The sequence below is a fragment of the Pogoniulus pusillus genome (assembly GCF_015220805.1).
Source record: "Pogoniulus pusillus isolate bPogPus1 chromosome W unlocalized genomic scaffold, bPogPus1.pri SUPER_W_unloc_1, whole genome shotgun sequence".
NCBI classification, from domain to species: domain Eukaryota; kingdom Metazoa; phylum Chordata; class Aves; order Piciformes; family Lybiidae; genus Pogoniulus; species Pogoniulus pusillus.
Window position 1 is genome coordinate 1,105,927 of NW_026974535.1, and position 20,881 is coordinate 1,126,807.

Genomic DNA, 20,881 nt, shown 5'->3' on the forward strand with positions numbered 1-20,881 from the left:
TCGTCCCCCCAGTCTCCAGCAGCTTCCTGTGAGTCTAGAAGGACCCGGTCCCCACCGGCTCGGGACACTCGATACACATAGTCAGCGACTGAGTCCCCAGGATCTCTCGCATATTTGACTTGTAAGTCACTGAGCTGTGCATCTGTAAACTGCTTTTTGATAATGGCGGTCCCTGCAGCTCCTTTCCTGCCCTTCACGGACTCAATTCTAATCACAGGCAACACGTGCCTCTGCACCGCGGCGCCCTCCTCACCGGAGCTCTCTTCACCGCTAGCTACGGGAGAGTCCGGTCGGGACCTGCGCTTTCTGCGTGGCTTTGAGGCTTTCTGCCGCGCAGAGGCATGTGCAGGGGAATTCTCTGAGTCTCTGGCAGAGTCTTTTGTGCCTGGTTTCGGGGAACTCCTCTCCCACGAAGAGCCCCTCGGGGCATTCTCTGCCTTTCTCCCCGATTCCCGCGAATCACTCCATTCAAATTCAGACACGGAGACCGAAGAGGTGGTGTCTGCAGGCGTTACAAGCCTTTCTTTCATCTGGGCAGTCAGTGCCGCGGTCAGGCTCTTTGTCTGCGCCAGCATGCTTTCCCAGATACTTTGGCATTTAGCTTTTTCGGCTAATAAATCCTTTTCCAAGGCCTGAATTCTTTTTTCATAATTTTCAAATTCGGCCAGAGTCTGGGTCACGACTGACCCCAGAACAACAGAGAAATGCTCCGTTGGAGACTCAGAAATCACAGGGTCTGAGCGCTCAGCTAATTTCTCCAGGATTTTCTCCGGATTTTTACAATTTTTCTGAGCCCAAATTAAATCAAGACCTGTGATTAGGCATCCCTTTTCTTGTAGAAATTCTATGATTGAACTACCCAGCATACACTGCGCCATAATGTTGCGGAGGGCAGTAATAATTCGTGGCCGAGTCGAGAATTTATCAAAAATAGATATTTTTTATTTTTACAAAACCCGCCCCCACAACTATATATACAAAGATTAATTTCGTTTGATAAACAGGTTCAGTTGCATGAGAATTCTACGAGGATACCATTAATAATCTGACTATATATATTTGGAAGTCAGTTTTTGGAAAAGGAGTCTGCTATTAATTAATAGCGGTTTCTTACTAAATTAAGCTAAGCCAAATAACTCACTCAGGCTGGCTCGTGCAGTCGGTCTTCCTCCTCCAGCGGCTACAGGAGTCGTTAAGGGTCGTTAAGGGTCGTTAGGCAGACAAAGGTGTGCCTAACACCAAAGCAAGTCCTTTATCTCTCTGCAGTCCAGGCACAGGAGAGTGAGCGAACTCGTCCAGGCACAGGCAAAATCCAAAAGCGGGAACCCCAAAAGCGGGAAGACCCCCAATATTTATAACCTTGGCTAGACAAAGGGCAGAGTTACCACACTTTAGGCGCGAAAGCGCACGGCCAATCCCAGCCTGGCTCCAGCGCGGGAACTCACAGGGCAGTCCCCGCCCCCCTTCGCGGCTGCAGGGCAAGCGAGGGGGGGGGGAAACCAGGCGGCTTTTCCCCTTTCCCCCCGAAGTCCGGGCAGGAGAGGAATTTAGGGGTACAGGACTCCAGGACAGGGAACACTATAACTGATGATGAAGCAAAGGCAGAGGTCCTGAATGCCTTCTTCGCCTCAGTTTTCAACAGTAAGGAGAGAGGAGGAGGAGGCAAATGGCCTCTTGAACTGGGGGATGGGGTCGGGGAGCAATGTGTTCCCCTGGAAATTCATGAGGAATTAGTTCAGGACCTGCTGAGCCATCTGGACACCCACAAGTCCATGGGACCAGATGGGATCCATCCCAGGGTGCTGAGAGAGCTGGCAGCTGAGCTGGCCAAGCCACTCTCCATCATTTTCCAGCAGTCCTGGCTCACCGGAGAGGTCCCAGGAGACTGGAAAATGGCCAACGTGGTCCCCATCCACAAAAAGGGTCGGATGGAGGAACCTGGGAACTACAGACCCGTCAGCCTGACCTCAGTGCCAGGGAAACTGATGGAGCAGGTTCTCTTGAGGCCAATAACTGCGCACCTGAGGGATGGCAAAGATCTCAGGTCCAGCCAGCATGGGTTTAGGAAGGGCAGATCCTGCCTTTCTAACCTGATCTCCTTCTATGATCAGGTGACCCGCTTGGTGGATGTGGGGAGGCCTGTGGATGTGGTCTATCTGGACTTCAGCAAGGCCTTTGACACTGTCCCCCACAGCACACTGCTGGCTAAGCTGTCAGCCCGTGGCTTGGATGGTAACACTCTGTGCTGGGTTAGGAACTGGCTGGAGGGCCGGACCCAGAGAGTGGTGGTGAATGGTGCCACATCCAGCTGGCGGCCAGTCACTGGTGGTGTCCCTCAGGGATCAGTGCTGGGCCCCATCCTCTTTAACATCTTCATAGATGATCTGGATGAGGGCATCGAGTCAGTCATCAGCAAGTTTGCAGATGACACTAAGCTGGGGGCAGATGTGACTGAGTTGGAGGGCAGAAGGGCTCTGCAGCGGGACCTTGACCGCCTGGACAGATGGGCAGAGGCCAATAGGATGGGGTTCAAGAGCTCAAAGTGCAGGGTGCTGCACTTTGGCCACAACAACCCCATGCAGAGATACAGGCTGGGGTCGGAGTGGCTGGAGAGCAGCCAGACAGAGAAGAGGGATCTGGGGGTACTGATTGATACCCGCCTGAACATGAGCCAGCAGTGTGCCCAGGTGGCCAAGAGAGCCAGTGGCATCCTGGCCTGCATCAGGAATGGTGTGGTCAGCAGGAGCAGGGAGGTCATTCTGCCCCTGTACTCTGCACTGGTCAGACCACACCTCGAGTACTGCGTTCAGTTCTGGGCCCCCCAGTTTAGGAAGGACACTGAGATGCTTGAGCGTGTCCAGAGAAGGGCGATGAGGCTGGTGAGAGGCCTCGAGCACAAGCCCTACGAGGAGAGGCTTAGGGAGCTGGGGTTGTTTAGCCTGGAGAAGAGGAGGCTCAGGTGTGACCTTATTGCTGTCTACAACTACCTGAAGGGTGGTTGTGGCCAGGAGGAGGTTGCTCTCTTCTCTCAGGTGGCCAGCTCCAGAACAAGAGGACACAGCCTCAGGCTGCGCCAGGGGAAATTTTGGCTCGAGGTGAGGAGAAAGTTCTTCACTGAGAGAGTCATTGGGCACTGGAATGGGCTGCCTGGGGAGGTGGTGGAGTCGTTGTCCCTGGGGCAGTTCAAGGCAAGGTTGGATGTGGCACTTGATGCCATGGTCTGGCCTTGGGCACTGTGGTAAAGGGTTGGACTTGATGATCTGTGAGGTCTCTTCCAACCTTGGTGATACTGTGATACTGTGATATTCCCAGAGGCCGTTTGAGTTAGCTGGGGCAAATTCAAAAGTGTGAGGGGGCGGGTTAATGCCCAAACCATCACAGGTGCTCAGTTGTTTACAGATAGATTTCCTGAGCTCGCAGCGTCCCAAGGCCGTTTCTCAACACAGTTGCTCATGTTTATCATTTCTGTGTCCTCTGCTAACAAGAATTCTGCAACATCTCACCTCTCCCTTATAGGGGAGGAATAAGAGAAATCCCCTCCACAACAACAACGTAAAAAGGTAATACAGAAACACAACTCCCCTCCCAGAAACCTCAGTCCCCAGGAGGGGCTCTCAACCATCCATTCATCTTCCCCCTACCCATTTCATCCTTACCCCAGTCTGAAGGAAGAATGGAGGTTTGGCCAGTGGGGTTAGGAAGCAAAGTGGATTAGTAAAAAAAAATGGAGGGTGAGGTTAGAGAGTGAGATCCAGCTCAGAGCTTGTCAGCAGCAGAGGAGAAGAGACTCCCTTATCTATGTTTTGCTTTTATTCTTATACATCTCAGCAAGCCTATGAGGGAAGTAGACATCACCACTGTGAATAACAGTCTGTAATCTAGTTCTTCTCACCAAAACACTCTAGCTAGCTTCAAACTAGCACAATCCACCCCTGTATATGTCACTCAGAATATTGCTGAGAATTATGTGTACTAATGCATGAAGTATGAGTAAAAAACAAGAGGAGGTGGAAGCCTTGATGCTGGAGGAAAACTATGATATTGTTGCCATCAAAGAAAAATGGTAGGATGACTCACACAATTTGACTGCTGTAATCAATGGCTACAGACTCTTCAGGAGAGACAGGCAAGGAAGAAGTGGTGGAGGAGTGTGACAGTTTTTCACAAGATTGTTCTTGAAATGAGTGCCATTGTCTGACTCGATTCTCTCTGGAGTTCCATATCTCCACATGATCTGTCTCTCCAAACCAACAATGGTGTTACGTGCAGTAGCATGTGGAACTGGATAGGTTTCCAACCATCCGGTGCTGGCTTCTACCATCGTTAGCACATACTGCTTGCCAGAGCGAGATCAAGGTAAAGTGATGTAGTCAATCTGCCAGGCTTCACCATACTTGTACTTTGACCATCTCTCACCATACCATAAGGGCTTGCTTCGCTTAGCCTGCTTAATAGCAGCACAAATGTCACAGTCATGGATGACTTGGATGATAGTGTCCATGGACAAGTCAATTGACCTATCGCGAGCCCACCGGTATGTTGCATCTCTGCCTTGATGTCCAGATGAATCATGGGCCCACCGAGCTAAGAACAGTTCACCTTGGTGTTTCCAATCAAGGTCAAGATCAGAGTTGGCATCAACTTGAGCAATCTTTGCAGCTTGGTCTGCCTGCTGGTTGTGTTGGTGTTCCTCAGTGGCTCTGTTAGAATCATAGAATCATACAATCATAGAATCAACCAGGTTGGAAGAGACCTCCAAGATCATCCAGTCCAACCTATCACCCAGCCCTAACCAATCAACTAGACCATGGCACTAAGTGCCTCATCCAGTCTTTTCTTGAAGACCCCCAGGGACGGTGCCTACACCACCTCCCTGGGCAGCCCATTCCAATGGGAAATCACTCTCTCTGTGAAGAACTTCTTCCTAATATCCAGCCCATACCTACCCTGGCACAACTTGAGACTGTGTCCCCTTGTTCTATTGCTGGTTGCCTGGGAGAAGAGGCCACCCCCCACCTGGCTACAATGCCCCTTCAGGTAGTTGTAGACAGTAATAAGATCACCCCTGAGCCTCCTCTTCTCCAGGCTAAACAGGCCCAGCTCCCTCAACCTCTCCTCATAGGATTTGTGCTCCAGGCCCCTCACCAGCTTTGTTGCCCTTCTCTGGACATGTTCCAGCACCTCAACATCTTTCTTGAATTGAAGGGCCCAGAACTAGACACAGTACTCAAGGTGTGGTCTGACCAGTGCTGAGTACAGGGGAAGAATAACCTCCCTTGTCCTACTGGCCACACTGTTCCTGATGCAGGCCAGGATGCCATTGGCTTTCTTGGCCACCTGGGCACACTGCTGGGTCATCTTCAGCTTACTGTCTATCAGTACCCCCAGGTCCCTTTCCTCCTGGCTGCTCTCCAGCCACTCAGTCCCCAGCCTGTAGCGCTGCTTGGGGTTGTTGTGGCCAAAGTGCAGAACCCTGCACTTGGCCTTGTTAAATCTCATCCCATTGGCCTCTGCCCACCCATCCAGCCTGTCCAGGTCCCTCTGCAGGGCTCTCCTACCTTCCAACAGATCAACACCTGCTCCTAGCTTGGTGTCATCTGCAAACTTACTGATGCTGGACTCAATGCCCTCTTCCAGGTCATCAATAAAGATATTGAACAGGACTGGGCCCAGTACTGATCCTTGGGGAACACCACTAGTGACTGGCTGCCAACTGGAGGTGGCACCATTCACCACCACTCTCTGAGCTCTGCCATCCAGCCAGTTCTTGATCCAGGACAGAGTGAATCTGTCCAAACCATGAGCTGCCAGCTTGGCTAGGAGCTTCTTGTGGCAGACTGTGTCAAAGGCTTTGCTGAAGTCCAAGTAGACTACATCCACAGCCTTCCCCACATTCACCACGCGGGTAACCTGATCATAAAAGGAGATCAGGTTGGTGAGGCAGGACCTGCCCTTCCTAAACCCATGCTGGCTGGGCCTGATCCCTTGGCTATCCTGCAGGTGCTTTGTGATGGCACCCAAGATGACCTGTTCCATGACCTTGCCTGGCACCGAGGTCAGGCTCACAGGTCTGTAGTTTTCTGGCACCTCCTTACTACCCTTCTTGTGAATGGGTATCACATTGGCCAGCTTCCAGTCTTCAGGGACCTCTCCAGTGAGCCAGGACTGCTGATAAATGATGGAGAGTGGCTTGGCCAGCTCATCTGCCAGCTCTTTCAGCACCCTGGGGTGGATCCCATCTGGTCCCATGGACTTGTGAGGATCCAAATGACACAGCAGGTCCCTTACTGCTTCCTCATGGATTAGAGGGGGACTGTTCTTAGGCATATGTGCATCTATGTGCCACACCTTCACTGGAGTTCTCTCCAGCCGTGCACCAATGTCCTGCCATAGATCAGCACACCAAATAGGCTTTCCTTTCCTCTGCCAACCATGCTTTTTCCCGTCTTTTACCCAAACCCATAGAGCTTTGGCGACCATCCATGAGTCAGTGTAGAGGTAAAGGATAGGCCAATTTTCATATTCAGCCACATCAAGAGCAAGTTGGACAGCATTTACCTCAGCAAACTGACTGGATTCTCCTTCACCATGTCTTGCTTCAGTAACTCTCCTGGTAGGACTCCAGACTGCTGACTTCCATCTTCGCTTGTTCCCAACAAGACGACAGGAACCATCTGTGAATAAAGCATAGTTCTTTTCCTGATCAGAGAGATCACCATAGGGAGGAGCTTCTTCAGCACGAGTTATTTTCTCCTCTGGAGGTTTGGTACAGTCTGTGCCTTCCGGCGAGTTGGTGATCACCTCCACCAGACCAGGTCGATCAAGATTACCCATTTGTGGTGGAGGGCCACATAGGCCCAAATGGTCATGTTTGCAAGCCTATTCTTGCCTGGACATGTTGTCCCCCCGGAAGGTGTTGTCCTGCACAAACCGGGGGCAAACAAATTAAGGGGGACAAAGGAGCACAATAAGACTGGTGCCTTCAAGTCTGGCCTGTCTGCTTGCAAGGTTGAGGTAAACATGTTGTGTAAGCTCACGTGCCCAGGGTGGGGATCCACCTGAGCCCCCTCCATATTTGGGGGTAGCGGACCTGTGGATTTCGCCTAATTTGGTACGTTTTGGCCTGCTGCCAGATTCTTATTGGACAGCATTGTGGCCAAGTACCATCAATCTCGGGCTCATATCTCATAAAAGGGGCAATTCAGTGTTCCTGCCACCCTCCTTGACCCACCGCTCCTAGCCGCTTTGCCGCTTTTGGGGCCACCACCGCCGCTGCATAATTCCAGCCCACGGCACTTTGCATCAGCTCAGGGAAAATTCCTCCAAGGCGCTCCTGGCCAGCTGCCGCTCCAGCCTGTCGTTGCCTTGGAGCCTTCAGACAGCACGCCCCAATAACACCCGAACTGAACTATTCAGACCCACGAGGGTCAAAAATGTGGCTTTGCTACATATATTTGGGATCACTGAGACTGTGACTCCAGCCAGTGAGTAACAGAGCAATCTCGATTCGAGCAGCATAGACTTTCAGTAATTTTACCCGTGGCACTTTCATGCTGCAAGACTCTCTATACAAATCTTTCCAAACCTCTACTAAATTCCTGATTCCTGCTGTAAATAGACATTCTGTAATATAATTTCACAACCGCATACAAAGAACTTGTGAAGGGTAACTGTAGATAAGTTTGGGGGGCGGAATTCCTTTTGTATATAATATTAAATTATTGAAACCCTTTTAAATTCGGCCTCATATTTAATCCCCTGAACCCAAACAAAACCCCTTCACAACACCATTTGTGCTCATTGGGTTATCTAAGCCATCCATTTAGACCAGGTTGCATCTGTGGCATGATGCGGTGATGAACCTTTGCCTTAGAACATCCAGTTAAGAACTGGCAATCTAGGAGCTAAAAGCAATTGTGACTCAGTTCCAATCACTTCAGAAGCTGCTTTCACTCCTTCATAGGCTGCTAGTATCTCTTTCTCTGTTGGGGTGTAATTTGCCTCTGAACCTCTGTAGCTACATCCCCAGAAACCAAGTGGACGACCACGTGTCTCATTTGGAGCTCTCTGCCAAAGGCTCCAAGTTGGACCATTGTCACTGGCAGCCGTGTACAGAATGTTTTTAATGTCCGGACCAGATCGCACAGGTCCCAAGCCCATTGCATTGTGCTAGTTTGAAGCAAGCTAGAATGTTTTGGTAGAAGAACTAGATAATGGGCAGTGAAATGAAAACAATTGATGTCAACTTCTCTCACAGTCACGCTGAGAACTCTGGGAAGAAGAAAGACTTTTTCTCCATTTTGCTCACTCTTGCTTTGGCCTCAGACCTGGTCACATCTCATTAACCCTGCTCCTACTAACCCTGCTCCCTAACCTCTTGGCTGCACCTCTTTTCTTCCTGAGGACTGGGGTAAGGTTGAGAGGGACCGGGGGGAGGTGTTGGGGTGGTTTGAGAGCCCCTCCTGGGGACTCAGGTTTCTGGGAGGGGAGTTGTGCTTCTGTATTGTTTATCCTTTCTATATTTCTGTATATAATTGTATATAACTGTATATATTGTAAATAGCTGCTTGTAAATTCTGCTAGCTGTAAATAAATTGCTTCATCTATATTCCCAGGGTCCGTCTGAGTTAGCTGGGGCAAATTCAAAAGTGTGGGGGGGCGGGGTAACCCCCAAACCATCACATGCATGGACTACTTCTCACTTGATCTGATCAAAGGCTGCTTGCTGTTCAGGTCCCTACTCAAAATTTTTTCTCTTACGAGTCACATCATGCAGAGGTTTGACAATTTGACTGAAACCAGGAATGTGTAGTCCCACTACACCCAGGAAAGATAGAGTGTCATTCTTATTTGTGGGAACTGCCATGGTGGAGACTTTGTTGATCGCATCCTGTGGAATGTGACGGCGACCATCCTGCCACCGCGCTCCTAGAAACTGAATTTCTCTGGCAGGTCCTTTGACCTTGTCTCTCTTAATGGCAAAACCTGCTTGCAACAGAATGTCAATGATTTTGTTACCTTTCTCGAAGACTTCCTCAGCAGTTTGGCCCCACACAATGATGTCGTCGATGAATTGTATGTGCTCTGGAGCTTTACCTTTCTCCAGTGCATTGTGGATGACTGAGTGACAGATGGTTGAGCTGTGTTTCCACCCCTGAGGCAAACGATTGAAATGGTACTGGATTCCTCTCCAGGTGAATGCAAACTGAGGCCTGCACTCCTTTGCTATGGGAATAGAGAAGAAAGAATTAGCAATGTCTATGGTAGCATACCATTTAGCCCCCTTCGATTCCAGCTTGTACTGGAGTTCCAGCATGTCCGGCACAGCTGTGCTCATGGGTGGAGTCCCCTCGTTGAGGGCGTGAAAATCAACTGTCAGCTTCCAGTCTCCCTTAGGCTTGTGCACAGGCCGGATGGGACTGCTGAAAGGTGAATGAGCTTTCTCGATGACAGCCTGACTCTCCAGTTGATGAATCAGCTGATGAATGGACAACAAAGAGTCATGGTTAGTTCTGTACTGCCTCTGGTGTAGAGTTTGAGTAGCAATTGGGAGCTCCAGATCCTCTATGTCATGATGTCCCACAACTGCAGATTCGTCTGAAAGTTCAGGTCTAATGAACAATTTCAATTTACCATCCTCAGTCTCTACAGATGCTATTCCAAAAGCCCATTTGGGACCCTTCGGATCTTTGAAACAACCTTGTCTCAAAAAGTCAATTCCCAGAATGCAAGGCGCATCAGGACCAGTTACAATAGTGTGTTTCTTCTACTCTTTACCAGTTAAACTTTTCTCAACTTGTATCTTAGGTAACTCTTGAGATCCACCAGTGATTCCAAAAATAGATATGGACTCTGTCCCTTTGCAATTTCATGGCAATAAAGTACATTGAGCACCTGTGTCAACTAAAGCCCTGTATTTCTGAACTTTTGAACTGCCAGGCCACCTAATGAATACATTCCAATAGATTTGGTTCTCTCCACTGTCCCTTTCCTCCTCTTGGCTGGAGGCAGGGCACCCCTAATGCTGAACATGGCATGTGGGGTGTACGCAATGATTGGTGTTGTTGTGAGAGAAATTGCAGTTGTTGGAATAATTGCAATTGCTCTGGGGAGCTGAAGAAGTGACAGCTACTCTTCTGGCATTATTGCCTCTGTTTCTGCCACTCTGCAGATCTCTGATGCTCTTTGAAAGAGCTGAAGTAGGTTGACCATCCCACTTGTTCATGTTCTCACCGAATGTGTCACGCAGAATTATCCACAGTGACGCACATGATTGGTGTTGTCTAGGTGGAATTTGTCTCCTCCTGGGCTGGAATTGCCTTGCAGGAGGTGGGCGTCTGTTCCTGACTGCAGAAACATGCACCCATTCAGATGATGCAGGAATGGTATCCTTTACCAGATTGGAAATTTGTGGGAAGCTTTCTCCTGCAGCGAAGCATGAAATGTAAACATCAGACCCTGTGATGAGAAGTGTCCTTGGAGCCTTAAGGCTCCCAGGGGCCTAAGCTGGGAACCATGAGCAACCCACGCACAGCTGTAAGGGGGTGGAATCTGCCGGCCCCTGGGGCGGGCACAGCCCAGGGGGCTGACTCTGGCCAGCCCCCCTGGATGGGAGCCTCAAGGTGTTTACTGTAAGCTAACCTATCTCTGCCTTACACTTAACCTGGAGCCAATCTGTACCTTCCACTTGTACCAATCTTAAGCTAAGTTAGTTGTCTACATCCCCTTTGGGGGCTATAAAGGTCGTTGCATCGCCCTAATAAATCGCACTGCTGCGCAGAAGCCACAGAGTCGACTCTCAGTGCCCCGATCTCTCGCCGCACCAGTCTCTGTCCTCCTACAGTGTCCTGGATTCCTGTACCCCTAAATTCCTCTCCTGCCCGGACTTCGGGGGGAAAGGGGAAAAGCTGCCTCGTTCCCCCCCCCCTCGCCTGCCCTGCAGCCGTGAAGGGGGGGAGGACTGCCCCGTGAAGGGGGGGACTGCCCCGTGAGTTCCCGCGCTGGAGCCAGGCTGGGATTGGCCGTGCGCTTTCGCGCCTAAGGTGTGGTAACTCTGCCCTTTGTCTAGCGAAGGTTATAAATATTGGGGGTCTTCCCGCCTTTGGGGTTCCCGCTTTGGAGTTTGCCTGTGCCTGGACGTATGTGTCTGCCTGAGCTCACACACTCCCCTGTGCCTGGACTGCAGAGAGACCAAGGATTCGCTTTCCTATTAACACCTTTGTGTGCCTAACGACCCTTAACGACCCTTAACGATTCCCCTGCTGCCGCTGGAAAAGGAGAGGAACACAGACCGCACGAGCCAGCCTGAGTGAGTTATTTGGCTTAGCTTAATTTAGTAAGAAACCGCTATTAATTAATAGCTAACGCCTTTTCCAAGTTCTGACTTCCAATGTAGTCAGATTATTGATGGTATCCTTGTAGGTTAATTCTCATGCAACTGAATCTGCTTATCAAACTAAATTAATCTTTGTATATATAGTTGTGGGGGTGGGTTTTTGGGAAAATAAAAAATAACTATTTTTGATAAATTCCCGACTCGGCCACATATTAATTCCTGCCCTCCGCAACATACAGAAATTGAGGTTTTAAGGTCCTCCTTCTGTTCTTTCATGCTGTTCTCAAAACCATCTTTCATCCCCTTTATCTCTGTTGTCATAGTTTGTATGGCAGAGACTAGGCCAGAATGTGACAAGCTGTCCTCTACCTGCCTGAGCTGGTCAGTGAATTCACCAACAGTGAAAGACCTTCCATTATCACTCCTTGATAGAAACTTGCTGGCCAAGATGTTAGCATAGGGTGAAGGAGCAAGCTTAATAAGCTTCTTCATGATACCTGTTCCGAGAGGAATGTCATCAGGCTCATGTGTGCCATGAGTTCCATAAAGCACTTCCTTCACAGCATACTCCTTCAGAAGCTTAATTCTCTCTCTGGTTCATCAACAAAGATAAAGACTGTATCATCTCTCCCTGTGCTTGTTTGAAGAAAGCTAGAATGTTTTGGTGAAAAGAACTAGATAATAGGCAGTGAAAAGGAAAACAATTGTGTCTCCTTCCCTCATCAGTCTCGCTGAGAGTTCTGGGAAGAAGAAGGAAAACGTTTGATAATATTCTCCATTTTGTCTTTCATTCTGCCTTTGTCTTCAGACCTAGCCACATCTCCTTAACCCCACTGCCACTAACCTTCCTTCTTAACCTCTTGGCTGCATCTCTATTCTTCCTGGGAACTGGGGTAAGGTTGAGAGGGGCCGGGGAAGGTGTTGGGGTGGTTTGAGAGCCCCTCCTGGGGACTCAGGTTTCTGGGAGGGGAGCTGTGCTTCTGTATTGTTTATCCTTTGTATATTTCTGTATATAACTGTATATACTGTAAATAGCTGCTTGTATATTGTGCTGCCTGTAAATAAATAGCTTCATTTATATTCATGGAGTCCCTTCTGAGTTAGCTGGGGCAAATACAAAGTGGGGGGGGCGGGTAAGAGCCCAAATCATCACACTCCCTAATCAACAAAGAAAAGATTGCCTTTGTTAACTTCCGGGACTCAGACTCAGTGCTTGGTCTAAAGCTCCGGGATGCAAAACAACAGAAAACGCCGTTGAAACTCCTGGATCTCAGCCTGGCTGGAATGCCCAGGATGCCTACATCTTACCTTAGCTACCCCCAAGGGAAAAGGTTTATGTGTATTCAGGGTATGGACAGGTACAGCCAGGGAGGAAATGGAGGCCCTCTCCCTGGTGGCACCGGACCCCTGCGAATGCATGAGAATACACAGGAAGAGTTCATGGGGAGCTGCAGCTGGACACTGAGCAGAAAACTGTATAAAAGGCAGGAGGAATGCCTGCCAAAGTGTAGCACTCCCACTGGACCACTAGTGGCACCTCTACCAGACCACCAAGGGCGGACCACCACTAGACCACCAGAGCTGCACACCACCGGAAGGATCCCTGACGAACTCCACAGCAGATCATCCCTGGGCCACGCACCCGTCTCTTTCCCCTCCATCTGTGACTGAGGGTAATATGATCACAGCTCTTTTCCTTCCCTATTTCTTCTCTTCTCCATCGTTCTCTATCTTTCTCTCTCCCCCTTCTTCCCACTTTCCCTCTGTTTTGTCCAACCCTATCCTTTAATAAATAGTTTTGTGGTGATATATGGTCTCGTTTGCACCTTAATTTCACAACACGGAAGTCCATAAGAACAGGTCTTGCTCCTCTGGACAGAGATACTGTTAATCTCTGCTTCTCTGGACCTCGACAGGGTGTTTTGAGTTGGATTGCTGTTTTGTTTACTCTGTTTATCTTTTGTGTGGGACACCGGCCCCTTCTTTTTTCTTCTTAAAGGCATCACACTCAAATTTGTCTTACATAATGCCAAAATTAATATGAAAATCAAATTTACAAGGGCCAAGATCACACACAACAGAAATACCACAGTCTGATGTGAATACAATACTGAACAAGGGCCAACCACTTGAGTCTTAGCTTTACTCATTAGGGCTGTAGATAAAGCCGAAGAAGTAACGCTTCCATTTCCTGTAACGTTAGTGGTGAATGCCCCTGTAATGTTGAGGTTGAGAGGGACAGAGTGTCCTGGAGTCCTGTACCCCTAAATTCCTCTCCTGCCCGGACTTCGGGGGAAAGGGGAAAAGCCGCCTGATTTCCCTCCCCCCTCGCCTCCCCTGCAGCCGTGAAGGGGGGGAGGACTGTCCCATGAGTTCCCGCGCTGGAGCCAGGCTGGGATTGGCCGTGCGCTTTCGCGCCTAAGGTGCGGTAACTCTGCCCTTTGTCTAGCGAAGGTTATAACTATTGGGGGTCTTCCCACCTTTGGGGTTCCCGCTTTGGAGTTTGCCTGTGCCTGGGCGTATGTGTCTGCCGGAGCTCACACACCCCCCTCGCCTGGACTGCAGAGAGACCTTCAAAGGATTTGCTTTCCTATTGACACCTTTGTGTGCCTAACGACCCTTAACGACCTCTTAACGATTCACCTGCAGCCGCTGAAAGGAAAAGAGGAAGACAGACCGCGAACAAGTTGGCCTGAGTGAGTTATTTGGCTTAGCTTAATTTAGTAAGAAACCGCTAAAGGCTAAAGCCTTTTCCAACTTCTGACTTCCAAAATAGTCAGATTATTGATGGTATCCTTGTAGGTTAATTCTCATGCGACTGAATCTGCTAATTAAACTAAATTAATCTTTGTATATATAGTTGTGGGGGCGTTTTTTTTGGGGAAAATAAAAAATAACTATTTTTGATAATTTCCCGACTCGGCCACATATTAATTCCTGCTCTCCGCAACACAGAGGGAAGGTGCAGGGGTGATTGAGAGCCCCTCCTGGGGACTCAGGTTTCTGGGAGGGGAGTTGTGCTTCTGTATTACTTTTACCTTGTATATTTCTGTATATAACTGTATATATTGTAAATAGCTGCTTATGCATTGTGCTAGCTGTAAATAAATAGCTTCATTTATATTCCCAGAGCCCATCTGAGTCTAGTTGGGTACTTCTAAAGTGGGGGGGGGGGGCGAGGTACACCCAAACCACCACACTGGTGAGGGAGCTGGAGGGAAAGTTTTATGAGGAGAGGCTGAGGGAGCTGTGTTTGTTTAACCTGGAGAAGAGAAGACTTAGAGGAGATCTTATCACTCTTCAACTACCTGAAAGGAAGCTGTAGTCAGGTGGGATTCAGGCTCTTCTCCCAGGCAGCTAGGACAAGAGGGCATGGTCTGAAGCTGTGCCAGGGGAGGTTTAGGTTGGATATTAGGGAGCACTTCCTCATGGAAAGGGTGATTAGGCACTGGAATGGACTGCTGATGGAGGTGATGGAGTCACCATCCCTGGAGGTCTTATAGAAAAGATTGGATATGGCACTTGGTGGCATGGTTTAACTGACGTCATGATGTTACGTTATAGGCTGGGCTTGATGACCTCAGAGGTCTTTTCCAGCCTCAATGATTCTGTGGTTCTGTGAAAGTTTACTACATTAAATTTGTTCTAGTGATCAATCACAACTGTTCTGCTGTGCTCTGATGAATACACTAGTTGCCAGAATACTGTGTTTCACAATTAAGAATGCATTTTACCCAAACCTGAAAAGAAGAGAAAGAACAACAGGAGAGAAGCATTGTCACTTGTTTCAGGGCACATAGTGTGACACAAAAACCTATAGTACACCAGTAATACCATGGAAATGCTGAAGTGCTACTTATATTAGACAGAAGCAGACAAATTATTTTAGAGTCAGATAGTGTGGGAATGCAAAATGAAGAAGGATAATAACAAGTGGATGCTGACCTTGGTTCCCACCAGCTGCTGGCTAACTTATCTCAGAAGGGATAGGATAACAGACACCTTGTTAATGAGAAAAACAAGGCGTGGTTTATGCTGATGGAGTGGGTTGTCCTTGACTAATTATGATAATGTGTAGGCATGTGCCTTGTGGCCCTGAGGGTATTTATTGAGAGCCAAATGATCAATAAAGGTCTCTGGCATAATTGCAAGCAAGCAACTAATTCTGCAACAAGATAGAGGATTTGACTACACAGTTTTCACTAGGTTTCACGAATATTGGTATCCAGATCTTAGGGTCTTTGGAAAAATAAGTCCACAAGCTTACTCAAATCTCTGCTCTTATTCACAAAGAGATGAAGACAATAGCTGGTGTGAAGTTAAGTGTCCCCAAAGTAATTTTAGAGCTTGCTGCAAGTTTGAGGAAATGAAGCGTCAAACTCCTGTCTCTGAGCTATACAGCAACCAACTGTAACATTAGTGATTTGTGATGATACTGAAGACTATTTTTTTTATCCACAAAGCAAACCTTCCCTCCTTTACAAGAAAGAGGGTAAATACCAGATTTCAGACCATCAACATTTTCATCTTTTTAAAGGTTATATTTTTTAAATATCTTGAGTAGATAAAAACTTGAAAACAAACGGATAATTCTTTCACTGCAAATCAACTGCAAGGACTTATTTCTCCCTAATGACACAGCACATATGTTTTTTTTTAATCTGTTATTATATTCCTTTAAAACCCTGCATTTTCCATTATTTCCAGCAAATAAATAAGCAAGCTGAGGAAAAAATCTAGCAGAGATTTAACTCAAAACCTAAGAGCAGTTCAGAATCTGATATAACACCATTGGATAAGACAAAATGCAGAACTGTACAAAGAAGATATCTCATGCACTTAGGTGTGCAACTATGAACAAGAGGTGAAAGAAATCACCAAAACTGGTTGTGCTGGTTTGAGACTAATGGCAATATTTTCATGAGAAAAAATAGATTATGGGCTGTGAAAATAAAACAATGGTGATGTCTACTTCACTCATAGGTTTACTGAGACATATAAAAACAAGGACACAGGCATAGATAAGACAGTCTGTTGGTGTCTGTTCGGAGTCTGTGTTTCTCCCTGGGCTTCTGCTGTATTGACCACTTCTGCTTGTATCTGTGTAAGCCAACTAATCATTCTGCTTCTAACACCCCTTGCCAATCCTTCCAACTCACCTTGCACAGAAGGCAGATTCTGGGATAAGAGAGAGGGGGTGGAAAGAAGGTGAAAGGGGGTTTGGGAGTCCCTCCTGGGGACTCTGATTTCTGGGAGGAGTATTGTATTTCTGTATTACTTTTAACTTGTATATTTCTGTATATAGCTGTAAATATTTGTAATATATTGTAAATATCTGCTTGTATATTGTGCTAAACTTCATTCCTTAACTTCCAGTTGGCTGAGTCTAGTCTGGGTGAATTCATTGGGGGATGGGGACGGGGCGGGGGGTAACTCCCAAATCATCACACTGGTCTAAAAATATCAGATTTGGGGGAAATTTGCAGATTCTGAGATTTAAAACAGTTAGCATGAAGATCCAATCGATTGATTTACCACATACATGAAGAGGAACTACATCTCATCATCTACACACAACTCCCATTAAATGAACCTAAAACCATGGGATGTTTTAGAAGTAGTATTTGCCCCCAGGCCTCCCCATCTCCCCAGCAACCCTAATTCTAATCCACTGCATGTTTACCATAGTCGCTGTGTTCTGAGATGATTCTTCTTCTGTACAAACTGTTGACACAGCCAAGAAAGGTCGTCTGGATGAAGAGGATAATGTTTATGTCTCCATGTCACTGTCCTCATTTACAGTGGAAAGACCAACCATATGGTGTTGTCCATTCAGTTCACTAGATTTACTCTGAGCACAGGTCTGCAAAGAGCTGAGAAAAGTGCCATTGTGGAAACTGGTAGTCCTGTGGAGAGTGCTTGTGAATTTTAATGATTTTTGATCACACTCATCACAGTCAAGTTTAGGAAAGGACAGGGATTTGATATTGCTCACTGAAGGAATAGGGGACATGGACACTTTGGAAGACAAGGACATCTTTTCACAGTTTCCCAACTGTGGTAAAGTGATAAAGCCATTGGGTTTGTGAAGGGGTTTGAAGTCCAATGTGGTCCTTTCTATGGATGCCAGAACTTTCTCATCTTGTAACACAGACTCAGATCCTCCTTTGGGCAAAGTATTATCTAACAGCTGGGTGACAACTGGCTCAGTACTACCAACATGAATTTCAAGAATATTTTTTAATTCCTCCTTATCATTGATAGTTTTTAATTCCAGTTTGTCAAATGGGTCTTCTTCACATTCAAAATCAGCTGTGTTGAAGTTGGCTTTTGGGCAAGTTGGGCTGAGAACCTTTTGCTTCAAAGAGCTGCTGTTGGCTGGTGTAGGAGTGAGAATATTATTGTGCTGCAGGCTAGCGAGGATGGGGTTAATGGGAGGAGGCATGGCCTCAAGGCAAGGTCCTTCTGAGAATCCCATTTTGTTGCTGACCCCTGGAGCTGCTTTTGAGTTCCCTAGTGCTTCTTCTGCCTTGCATTCAGCTTCTCCCTGGGCAGTTTCATTTTTTTTTATATCTTCAGCCCACTTGATCATTTTTTTTTCCAATGAGAAGTCATACTGACCAAGGGTGGAGAGGAGAAAAAAAAAGATAAATTATAAGGATCATATCCACTACTTCTAATAGCAGTATAAGTAACATAGAACAAAAGCTACATGAATTGCCATGGAGAAACATCAAATTTTCCCAGCATCTCTTGTAAGCTAAAGAATGGCAAAAATAGAAGACACTAGAAGTATTTTGTTTTGCCTCTAGCAGCAAAACCTGTCTACTATTCTGGAATAGAATATAATATTTTGCCTTCTTACTACATTTAGTTTTTGCTTTAGAGGTACTGATCGTCCCAAGATCAGTTTCATAGCCCTCCCACCATCTCCCCCCAGAGACAATGGATGTAGCAAAGGAAGTCTAATGTGTTACTAGATGAAAAATCATACCCAGATGGCACCACTGATCTATCTCCTGTTCACAAGTCATTCAAGACTACAGCAGAATATTTTTGCATCTAAAGACCAGTATGGTATTACTTGGTTACACCTAAAAGATTCCAAAGGGAATCAATATTAAGAGTTTCACATCCAGTGGTTTAAGAGGTATTAGTATTCTTACCACAGTGCAAATAGCTCACCAGCCAGTGGGGATATACTGGCTACACCGATGACAACAACTACCTGCAGTAGCATATATTGCTGCAGTTATTGGCATGACAGGATCCCACAAGCTTTTCTCATTTAACATCAGCTCCTTCAGGACCAAGTTAGCATAGGAAGACATTTGTAAACTATTCGCTACCAGTTTACTAGTCACTGTAGTGGCCTGGTTGAGAGGACAAAATTCTAAACAAACTAAATCTACTTAAAGCTTTAATATCTTACGAAGAATGAACAGCCTCAAATGCTCTTTAAATAACCCCAAAATGTTCAGAGAACACAGTTGTGTGGACAAGAATTCAACAACAAAGCCCTGGGGACACATAGATGGGTTTTGCCTTCCCTGCCCTTTCTTTTGGTAAGCTATGATCTTGGTGTTACCAAGTGTATTTGGTTCCAGGTGTGGTGGGAGGGTAAAATAAGCCCCAAACATGTCCCTACATGTTCAGGCACAAGCCCCTCTTACCTCTCCCTCTGGAGTGGGGAATTTTTCAGCGCAAAGCTGAACAAAGGGCCAAATGCCAGCAAGTCTGCTAGACATGGAATTGCCCAGACATGTTAACTCATGTAATATATGAGGATTTGGCTTTCACACAAGGCGGCATTCATAAGACCTAATCTTTAAAATAACAAGGTAGACGTGGGTGTTAGGACAAACCCAGAGTGTCCATGACCAAATATAACCAGGGTGCCTTGAGTGCCAGGAGGATCCAGAGGGCCTCTGATTGATGTTCAAAGAAAATACAAGATGGCCAAGATCACCTCGTGAAGAAATCCAGCTGTTATTTTGATCAAACAGACTAAGGGGTGCTGTGTTGAAATTGCAGGAGAAAAGCAGTTAAGTTTTGCAGACTGTTAAGCCTGAAAAGTTTGTTTTATCTTTTGTTCTGTTAAATGAAAATTGGTTTAGTTTTTCTCACTGCCTGTGTGCAGGGGTGCTGAGAAGCTGAAGCTAGTGTCGAGACCTTGAGATAAGTAAAACCATAAAGGGTTTTTTTTTTTCCTTTGAAATAAGTGATTGTCCTGGTAGGTCATAAATCCTGCCGGGCAGGTTTAACCCTGGCTCTCCTCATCCTGTCGAAGCGGGATCTGAGTGTGAGTAGATGAGCAAGCAATAAGGGTTTTGCCCCAGCAAAGCCTTGAGGGCTAGGGGGCTTAGCACCTTGTGTCAGGTGTCTTGTGCTGCCCTCACCGTGTCTGCGTAGTCAAAGGAGGCCCAAAGCTTTGAATTCATTGGCCAGAACAATGGTGCTAGTGCCTATTGACCAGTTCAATTTCAAAATCAAGTATATGAAAGGGGGATGACTTAGAAACTGTGCCTTTCTGCACTTGGTTTTTCTACAGTAGCCTTTCTGTATCCTGCCTTTCTGTGTTAGCCTTTTCTACACTAGCCTTTTCAGCACCTTGCCTTTGTCTGCAGGGAGTCTCTCCTCATTTGCAGCTCGTTAGCAGGCAGCCACCTGTATGCAGCTCACACTGGCCAGCTTAGGAGCATCCCTTCCCTCTGCCTGAAAGCTCATTCACCTTTCAGCAGTCTGATTTGGCCTGTGCCCAAGCCTGACTGAGACTGGCATCTGACAGTAGACTTCCGTGCCCTCAACAAGGTGACTCCACCCATAAGCGCATGTACAGGGTTAACACTCCAGGCGGAGTAACCTTGAAGCTGACCCTAGGTGGTCTTGACCCCTCCCCAGGGGTGGGTCTGAACACCACCAACACCCACTCCCCCTTCCTGTCTAAAGATCCATAAAAGCAGGGAGGACTGCCTGTTCCTCTGGTTCTGCGCTCCCTGCTTACCAGCATCACCGTCCTGTTCCTGTTTTCTTTTTGTTTTACCATGTGCCCATCACCCACGAGGTGGACAAAGCCATCACCATCAAAATCGGGTTGTATTTACACATTTTGTATTTGTTTTCCCTTCCCTATACCTTTGTAACTTCCCTACCTCAGATACCTTTTTAAGTTACTGTTAAACTTTTCTTTTTAACTTCCAAATCAATTGAGATTCATTTATTTGGGTGTGCTTACCTTTTCCTCTCTCTACATCTAATTCCTTTCATTTGGGAAAGAAGGGGGAAGAGGAAAAGGCACTCTATAAATAGTTTTTTGGTTCTATCAAATTTATTTGAGTCTCTGGAAATTTAAATTAGAACCGAGACAATGAATTTAGCGTCTCAACACGGGGCCAGGTATTATTTTAGACAAAATTTGGAAGTTAAAAATTGATGTTTTGAGAGTTTTAATAATTCAAGCATTTGGATGGCTATTTTGATCATGGATTTTAAAGTTCATAAGTTATCATGTTTTCTGGATAATGATTGATATGGTTTGGGAATATT

At 46.9% G+C, this 20,881-nt stretch overlaps 1 protein-coding gene across 1 annotated transcript; it reads right to left on the reverse strand.

Annotated features, from left to right (window-relative positions):
* Positions 1–6,879: 6,879 nt before the first annotated feature.
* Positions 6,880–20,381, reverse strand: LOC135173786 (ubiquitin-associated protein 1-like). Its single transcript, XM_064140931.1, is given in 6 exon segments — positions 6,880–6,921; positions 7,232–7,408; positions 9,281–9,478; positions 12,644–12,742; positions 17,019–17,951; positions 20,340–20,381. Coding segments are annotated over 6 exon segments (1,491 nt in total).
* Positions 20,382–20,881: the final 500 nt, after the last annotated feature.